The sequence below is a fragment of the Musa acuminata genome, chromosome BXJ1-3 (genome assembly GCF_036884655.1).
Source record: "Musa acuminata AAA Group cultivar baxijiao chromosome BXJ1-3, Cavendish_Baxijiao_AAA, whole genome shotgun sequence".
In the NCBI taxonomy this organism is placed as follows: Eukaryota; Viridiplantae; Streptophyta; class Magnoliopsida; order Zingiberales; family Musaceae; genus Musa; species Musa acuminata.
Genome location: NC_088329.1, coordinates 29,799,260 through 29,808,147, shown reverse-complemented (window position 1 = coordinate 29,808,147; position 8,888 = coordinate 29,799,260). Strand labels below are relative to the sequence as shown.

At 40.0% G+C, this 8,888-nt stretch overlaps 1 protein-coding gene across 3 annotated transcripts; it reads right to left on the bottom strand.

Annotated features, from left to right (window-relative positions):
* Positions 1-272: 272 nt before the first annotated feature.
* On the bottom strand, positions 273-5,918 carry LOC135624490 (glucosamine inositolphosphorylceramide transferase 1-like). 3 transcript variants are annotated; one of them, XM_065128156.1, is made up of 5 exons: positions 5,606-5,918; positions 5,109-5,516; positions 4,868-4,990; positions 3,091-3,258; positions 273-2,305 (listed from the first exon to the last, which is right to left on the bottom strand). In XM_065128156.1, the coding sequence occupies exons 2-5, from the start codon at positions 5,358-5,360 to the stop codon at positions 632-634; spliced, it is 2,217 nt and encodes a 738-aa protein (XP_064984228.1). In that variant the 5' UTR covers positions 5,361-5,516; positions 5,606-5,918; the 3' UTR covers positions 273-631. The 3 variants fall into 3 exon arrangements, with proteins under 3 accessions (XP_064984228.1, XP_064984239.1, XP_064984237.1); XM_065128167.1 differs by having other exon boundaries at positions 5,109-5,445; XM_065128165.1 differs by having other exon boundaries at positions 5,109-5,441.
* Positions 5,919-8,888: the final 2,970 nt, after the last annotated feature.

Sequence of the window (8,888 nt, the reverse complement as noted above, 5' to 3'; positions counted from 1 at the left end):
GGAGGAACCAAAATTTAGGATGATCACTGTGATTACCACTTACCCCAACGAATAGTTCAAGCAATGGATGATAAGATTGACTTGGAGGCATGCAGATCATGGAGTAGACACGATGAGAAATCCAATGCATACTCTGCAAACAGTATACCATCTTTTTTCTATTATGAAAATAATGAAGCAAAAACAAATAACACAACGGATTACAGCAAAGAAACAAACTATCGGAACAAAGCAAAAGCATCTTAGAGCTAACTAATATCACAGGAAAGGAATGAGATAATCACTGATAAATTGCAAGCAAATGCTTCAATGGATTACAGTTTTCTACAACTAATCCATAATACAAACACTGCTAGCCAAAACAAGATCACTCCACTGAAGAACTTAACATCTGTTTGCAAAATGCTATTTCACAGGCCTAGCTTGGTTTAGTTAGTCCTGGCAAGGCCATCCTCGGTCAGGTATTAGTTGCTCATCTCAAGCAATGGTACACGACGGTTGGTCTGAATAACAAAATCTTGCTTCCAGAACATGATAGAAAAACTTCCCATAATTCTAGCCATGGGCTATTATCAAAAACATCATTACAGATTCAAGGATGTATGCTTCTGTTCCCCTTCAACACCACTGTCTATCTATCCCAACCATCTGGCCTACTAGCAAACTCCCATTTCAAGGGTAGAGGACCATACAAAGCTGAGAATTTGGACAAGCAGCTTGTTCTGATGTTGTAGTGCACCTGGGTGTTACGACTAATTGCAGCAGTAGACAGCTTAGAGGTATCAATAGCCCAGGCAGGATGAACATATTCCACTGTCCTCCCCAAACTTGCGTTTGCATATAAAAAGTTCATCAGCAAGTCTTCACAATTGAAAGACCGGTCGACAAAGGTTCTTCCTTCTCTCGCTTGCTCGCTCCAATATTTGTTGAAAGCATATTCACTGTCCATAAAAGCAGCACCAGTCAGTATTGCATTGTAACCGTTTTTCCCCCGAGCATATCTCTCATTTCTATATTGCGGAGGGCTGCCATCCAGCAGTCGTGGATAGAAGCCGACAAGTCTTTCGGGGTTCTCCCTCCAGACCCTAAACCCTTTCTCTACATCATTGCATGTCATCATTATATCATCATCCAGTTCAAGAACTGCTCTGGTCTTAATCAGAGGGTCCACCTTGAACCTGTTGTTGAGAGAATTATGCTCTTCCACCCGTATCCTCACAGGCACAGCAGAATCAAACTCATCCACTTTTGGAGGGTTTCCTTTATTCCAAACAACTAGTATTTCTCTTACAGATTCACATCGGGAATAGTGTTTGACATAAAGCTTCAAGTTCCAAAGCCGGGCTTCATAAGTCATTGTAACCATTGTAAATTGAGAGTATTGACCTCCAAAGATGTAGGCCTCTTCAGCACCATTGCCTCCCAATAGAAAATGCACAGACATGCACACAAAAGCTATGCCCACAAGAGCAAGGAAGCTCAGAATGAGCTTACCAGAGCATGTTTTAAGATTTATTCTTTCTCTGATGGAAGATCCATATCTGCTCATGCCGGAAATGTATCTCCGGGCTCTCAAGTTTATATACGGATGATTCCTGAGCCAAGATGTTTCATTTCTCCTACTAGATGTCATGCAACAGTTTGGAGGAAAATTACAGTTTACTGCACCAACTAAGAAGCCTATGAACATAATCAGTAAAATGAGCAGCAGGGTAAATGTGCAGCCCAGAAGAAACCGCATTGTGGAATCACCCGAAGGGACTCGGTCCCCATCCATAACTGCAATCCAGTTACCTGATGGGAGCTGCTGCATATCTAAGTGGTGGTATCTGATGCCATTCCAGGCATTTCGATCTTTCTTTGGTTCTTCAATCCCCAGCTCGACAGGGACCTCCTTGAATTCCTCTTTGCTTAGTTTTTCAACTTTGTAAACTCGGACTTTTCGGCCATATGTCTGGCCACAGTCCTGACCCAAGCGATACAAAGAACCTTCATATATAAAGGGTCTTCCCCCATTTCGAGCTCCCAAACTTTTGTCGGCTCGGTATATAGGATTCCTCGGATGTTGCTTCCAGGGGCCAAGTGGTGAGGTGCTGTACCACACCTCAAGCTCCGCATTCCTCTCAATGCCAAATCGAGTAAAATCTGAAGCAAAGAGCCAATAGTATCCTTCATACTGGATTAATGAGGCATCTATTAGAGGTTTCCTTATGAGGACCTTCTCCAGTGTCCATTTAAGTGGAAAGTTTACCGCTCGATAAAGTCGAAGATCTCCTTTTCTGTTCCCCTCAGGCATCATATAGATCTGAAAGGAACTTCAGATTGAATGTCAGATACATTAGCATTGTTATATGGATAAGTATAGAACATTCCTGTGTGCAACTAATATCTTAATTATTGTTGTCAGGATCTGATGGTTCGAAGATCCAAATTTTATCATCAGGATAAATAAGACCATAATTGTAACAAATAATTTCATACGTTGATACCTAACATGACAAGATTCAAGTTGACAATCTTATTCTTATACCAACCAATTGTGTTCTATAATACATAAAAATATTTTCCATGTTTTAGAATGAGTTGTTCGTAAAAGAAAAAGTTTATCAGATTTCCAAAAGAAAATTAGGATGTCACGCAACCTTTTAGAATAGATTATCAAAATTTACTGCTTTTTAAAGGTAAAAGTTAGATACTTTTTTTATTATATTTGGATTTGATAACAGTTCCCAAATTTTGACCAAAAATGATGATGTATTGAATCATTTAAAAGAGCTTAATTAAAATAAAGAATTGTGAGCATGTTATGGAAGATTTGGGAAAGTTGCACCGAGTTTATTCTCATAGAACCAATAACCGTGTTACATTTACAATTTTTAGACATAATTCTTTCCTATTATCCATTCATACAATTTTGAACTAACTCATGTTGTTCCAGTATATTCACAAATGTTAGAAATATTAAAGCATAAAAAATATATATAAACAAATCTTAGATTCCATGATTCCTTTGAGACTAGATCCTGATTCTGAGAGCATTAATCTTATTTATTCTGTGGAAAGCTACAAATCTCAACTTGTTTTGGATACCTGGTTCTGGTAGCTGAAAACAAATGGGTAAGACAAATGCCAGTCCTCCCGTAAAGCAATGCCCAGAAATTCCCATGTGCCACCTTGGTCAAAGCTTCTTGCCACACCTATATTACCTTTCATCATAGTGGTACTTTTTGACTCAAAGAACAAGTACAAAATGGAATCCTGAACAAAATGAACAGCATCAAATATAAATGTATTCATGCAACACTGAAAAATCATGGTTAGAACATGAAATAAATTCATGACAACCTAAAAGCATATATGTACAAAGTCAGGCCAGAAAGGATCATTTATAACCCATTTTACCAGAGCTTGAAATCATAACATAATGCAAATCAAAGCACTCCAGGGAATAAGTAACACACTCAACAACAAACCGTAAACACAAAAATCATGAACTCCTTAGAAGTCTAAATTCGTCTCACATGAAAGCAACATTAAGAGGCACAACAGCTTCCATGAGCTTATGCAGCTGACAGCATGATATAACAGTAAGAGTTTTTGCTTTTGAAAAGAGTAAGAGTTTTTTCTACTCTGAACACATAATAAGAACAATAGGGCAGCAAGGAAATGGACAGGACATGCCCTTCAATCCGAGCAAACATAAACAGAATACCAAAGTCACCATCTATATGAATAAGCCATCTCCATAATTACACCTGGGGTGCTCATTAATAAAGATATATCAAAGAATTGCATATGAGCTTGCGATAAGCCATCCACAAATTATCAGCAGCATGGGCTAGAAAAGATTTACTCAATGTACCAGGTCAGCAGCCCAGTTTTAGTCATCTTGGATATGTCACAAATTGTTAAAATACCTCTCTATGTTCCAAAATATATAATCCAAATTCAAGTCTGATTCGAATTTCTCTCTCAGCAAAGAAATCCCAGAAATGCATTATTTTTTTCAAAACAATTTCAAATCAGATTGAAGCACTTGAAGTCAGGTTAGAATCTTGACCCATTGTGGATGCCAGGACAAGTCAATCAGTTATCAGCATTTTCACATAATGCATGATCAAGTATCTGTTATTGGAGTTGCTTCTCCGTGCTAACCCTCAGATCAAGGGATCACTCAGAGAGTAGGTTATGTTTTAAGTGTAGCCCATAAATTATGTCTTTAAATGTGTCATTAACATCAACATATCTGTGAGCTTTATATCACAGGTGGGGGTAGAAGGAAAAGAATTTAACATAACGAAGTTAGATATGATTATTCATGTAAAGAAAAAGATGCCCTTATATCATGCTACATATTGCATGCTGCAAGTTACTATTTTCAGCAGATAAAATGCAACCAACAAGATGCGAGACATTAATGTGAATATTATGGTTGCAATGCGATATTCAAATAGTTACAGCACTAAAAGTCCAAAGAACCTTCACTTAGAACATTGGATGAGACATCTGAGAATGGTCCACACATAAATCATTTAACATCACTTTTGAGGTTGGTCCATCGAGGTCACTTGTGGATCCTAACTTAAATATAACCAAAGCAAATAATTATCCAACAAAATTATAAATTGAAAGGGGCATTGTTCTGTGCCAACTTAAATACATCAATGGGATCCTTGCCTCCTACTTCAAAATATTCATGTCGTATCTCATGCTAAAGACAATATCGAAATTTAGCAGTTCAGATCTTGTGATCAGAAGTAGAGGATTCAACTTGACAACTAATACGTCCACAATCCAAATCTCTCTACCTTTTTTCTCCCAAACAAGAATAAGGACGATGGCAAGAGAGAGAAGAGGGGTTGCCAACCTGAACATAGAGGAATGGATCAGCGACGAAATTGGTTGGATACCCCGCATTCGACGGCGACGCACATGTTAGCACAGGGTTCGCAATCGGCCACGCCGAATTGTTGGACTTGTTGCTACCGTGCTGCTTTCTCGAAGAACACAATAAAAGATTATAAATCATCGATTAGGATGAAAAAAGGAGCTAACTTCACAAATCAGACATGGATACACATTAACAAGACGGAATCCGCGGAACCCACCAATTCGATGGGGGAAAGCGAGAAGGGGCTGCTTCCATAGTACACGCCGATGGACCAGGAACCCTCGCTGTCCGGCCCGCACCCGTCGACAGCCAATACGGGGGGGCGGCGGGAGGAGGAGACAACGAACAGGAAGAACGCAACGGCGACGATGCCGGAGGCGAGGAGGGAGCTGAGGAGAAAGGAGACCGCAGAGGGTGAGCAAGAGAGGAACCCCGTGGCCGCCAACCTCCACCGGATCCGCGGCGCCATGAAGCCGCAGCCGCAATCCCAGACAGCCCTGAAGTTTCTCGCCCTTATTCTCCCCACCTCCGGAATCGGAGCCCTCGCATCCTGTCTTCAGATGGGAGAAAGAATGGGTATAAGAAAAGCGAGGAAGAAGAAGAAGAAGCCTGCCTCGAATGGGAGCTGGCAGAAGGGGGAGATCAATAAATGCGGGTGGAGGAGAATATTGAGCATAATTTAGATCACGAGGAGGAAGTGGACGTCAGACGAACCCAGGAAGCAGACGATGAAGAAGAAGAAGACGGCGTCGTCTGTGGACTTCAAATCTTGAGTAGAAAACGGACAAAGAGAGAGAGAGAGAGAGAGAGAGAGAGACGCCCCTCAGCTTTGCAGATTGGTTAACGCACGAGAGAGAGAGAGAGACGAAGAGAGGCACCCTTCCGCTCTGCAGATTGGTTCACGCATGGATGGATATTGTGACGGGGGCATTGAGGAAGGACAATAGTGAAAAGAAGCCCCAAAATAATCGGAGTCTGATCTAACTCAATTATATCAAGAATCTAAGATTTCCAATATGCTGATGCCTCAGATCTATTTTTTGGACATCACATAGTAATATACAATAGAGCAGACTGTGGAACATGTAATCCCAATGTGCATTTTATATTTGGTGTTGCCTATTTTAATTAATGGCAACAAAATCTGACGCCCACCGTGTGCTGTCACGTTGGTGCACGGGTGTTCGAGATACTGATGCAGAGCAATGCTTCAATCAAAAGGAATGCCGCAACTTCAATCGCACTCAAATTCTTTGACACATAGATGAGCTCAACAATTGCTGCACCTGCGAGGTTGCTATAATTGGGGACGCAGTGACACGAGCATCAGACGAAATGCCTTCCTCGTTGTCCGTCTTTCATGTTTGCGTTTTTCACCTTATCATTATATGCCCGATCACATGAATTTCATCTCTACATTTTGTTTGAACATAAACTTATTAGATTATATGATTGATAAGATATATTATAAATCTATTTAAATTTTAATTCTAATTTTTAGTAAATAAAAATAAATTTTAATTATGATGAAATTATTTAGAAGATGAAATTGATGAAAATATCTTTCTTAATTATTTATCTTAGACTCCCTGCTCTCATCTATAAATGGATAGAATCTCCTACGACTCAATATGATATGTCATGTGACATTAAGTTATATATTGAGAGATAATATATTTTATCTCATCTTCACTTAGTTTATATTCTATTATTTTTAGTGGTCTATGAAGGATATGAAGAGAAAAGAAGAGAAGATGAGTCTAGTTTTCCTTTTAGATCAAATAAATTTTTTTTTAATAACATCAAATGTATGCAATCCTAATATTGATATATTATTATTTGATTTTGATTCTTGCATTAAAGTTTTTTCGCATAACAGAAATATGATTATAGTTTTTATTGTTAGGAACGAATCAGCACTGAGAGGGCCCGGGGGGGTGAATTAGTGTAGCACATAAAAACAACGGTTTTGAAAATTCTTCGTATGATAAAAAATCATATCGGGAAAGTACTTAACTTGAAAGCATATGGAAGCATAATGAATAAGTAAATAGATCAGTTTGCAGTATGTAAATGATAATAATAGAAATACAAACCAAAGAAGAACACGCCAATTTTATAGTGGTTCGGTCGTCCGACCTACATCCACTCTCGATACCTCCTCTAATGAGGTCATCGGCTTCCATTGTTGATCTTTCTTGAAAGGCAAAGATCAATCATCCCTTTACAGAACTTTAACAAGTGGCTCACTCTCCTTTTACAAACTCACACTTAGAAACTATGGAGGTGAACTCTCAACTTTTGCAAGCTATTTCACTATAATTTTAGATCAGTTCTTATCACTTCTCTTACCTTACCAGTTGAGAAGTAAGGGGTATTTATAGTCTCAATTGACTTCAAAATTAGAGCAAAAAAAGATCTCATCCCGGGTTTTTCGGGTCCTAATGGTACCACCGCTTGTGTTGGGCGGTACCACCACCTAGTCTGGTGGTATCACCGCTTGTGCTTGGCAGTACCACCACCCAATCTGGCGGTACCACTGCCTAACAGAGTTTCAGAGACTATGTCTAGGCGATACCACTGCCTGACACTGCCATTGTGTCATGGACTTAGCTGGTTTCACCTAAGTAGTGTGGCACCCTTGCGTGTCCGTTTGCAAAGGTCAACCTCCCCGAAGCTTTCCATGGTCCCTTAGGACCCACAAAAGAGAAAACAGGTTAAAAAAAATACCTCACTCGGGATCCACAAGCAAACATTTCCGAAAATACTTCATAGACAATGTAAATTATAAACAGACTTTACAAGCACTGAACAGTTGCACAACAAAGGATCAAAATGATCCATTACAGACCAAAAATCTCTCACAAGTGTCCACATGACACAACCTTTATTTACAAGCCTAAAGCAGCCACCAAACCCAACTAAAATGGGACTATTAAGCCTTCAACTGTCCCTCTACATGCTAGGCAAAGCATGAACATACCAAAAGACATGGACATACATAAGCATTACATCAAACATCCTATTTAGAAGTTTGTATGTGATAATAATAGAAATACAAACCAGAGAAGAACACACCAATTTTATAGTGGTTCGGTCGTCCGACCTACATCCACTCTCGATACCTCCTCCAATGAGGTCACCGGCTTCCACTATTAATCTTTCTTGAAGGGCAAAGATCAATCATCCCTTTATAGAACTTTAACAAGTGGCTCACTCTCCTTTTACAAACTTTCACACTTAGAAACTATAGAGGTGTACTCTCAACTTTTACAAGTTATTTCACTATAGTTTCATATCAGTTCTTATCATTTCTCTTACCTTACCAGCTAAGAAGTAAGGGGTATTTATAGCCCTCAATTGGCTTCAAAATTGGAGCAAAAAAAGGTCTCATCCCGGGTTTCCCGAGTCCTAGCGGTACCACCGCTTGTGCTGGGCAGTACCACTACCTAGTCTGGCGGTACCACCGCTTATGCTGGGTGGTACCACCACCCAATCTGGTAGTACCATCGCTTAATAGAGTCTCAGAGACTGTGTCTAAGTGATACCACCGCCTGACATTGCCACTGGGTGGTACCACCGCATGACACGGTCTCGGAGACTGTGCCACAACGGTGTCATCTGTTGGGTCACTATTTGGGCCTTGCACTTGGCCCAACATAACCCAAACTTGGGCCCAATTGATCCCTAATTAAGTTGGCCCAATTTCAACCCAATTATGTGCTAACTACGAAATTTTAGATATTTACTAAGCTAAATAAGTCTGTAAGTCTATGTTTCTTCCAACGAGTTTCCGGCAATCTTTCGGCGAACTTCTGACGATCTCTCGGCAATGTTCCAGCGGACTCCTAGCAAGCTCTTGGACTTCATGATGATCTTCTTGGCGAGTTCCAATAAGCTTCTTTGGCAAGCTTTTGGACTTCTCGATCAATTCCGGTAGAACTTCCGACGAACCCTCGAACTCTCAACGAAATCTTGTTCTTGACTCCGGGACTTC

Coding starts and splice junctions, on each gene's coding strand:
- LOC135624490 (XM_065128156.1), bottom strand. CDS start 5,360: ATGGCGCCGCGGATCCGGTGGAGGTTGGCGGCCACGGGGTTCCTCTCT. Junction 4,991..5,108: donor CGCTTTCCCCCATCGAATTG/GTGGGTTCCGCG, acceptor TCGAGAAAGCAG/CACGGTAGCAACAAGTCCAA. Junction 3,259..4,867: donor ATCCATTCCTCTATGTTCAG/GTTGGCAACCCC, acceptor CATTTTGTTCAG/GATTCCATTTTGTACTTGTT.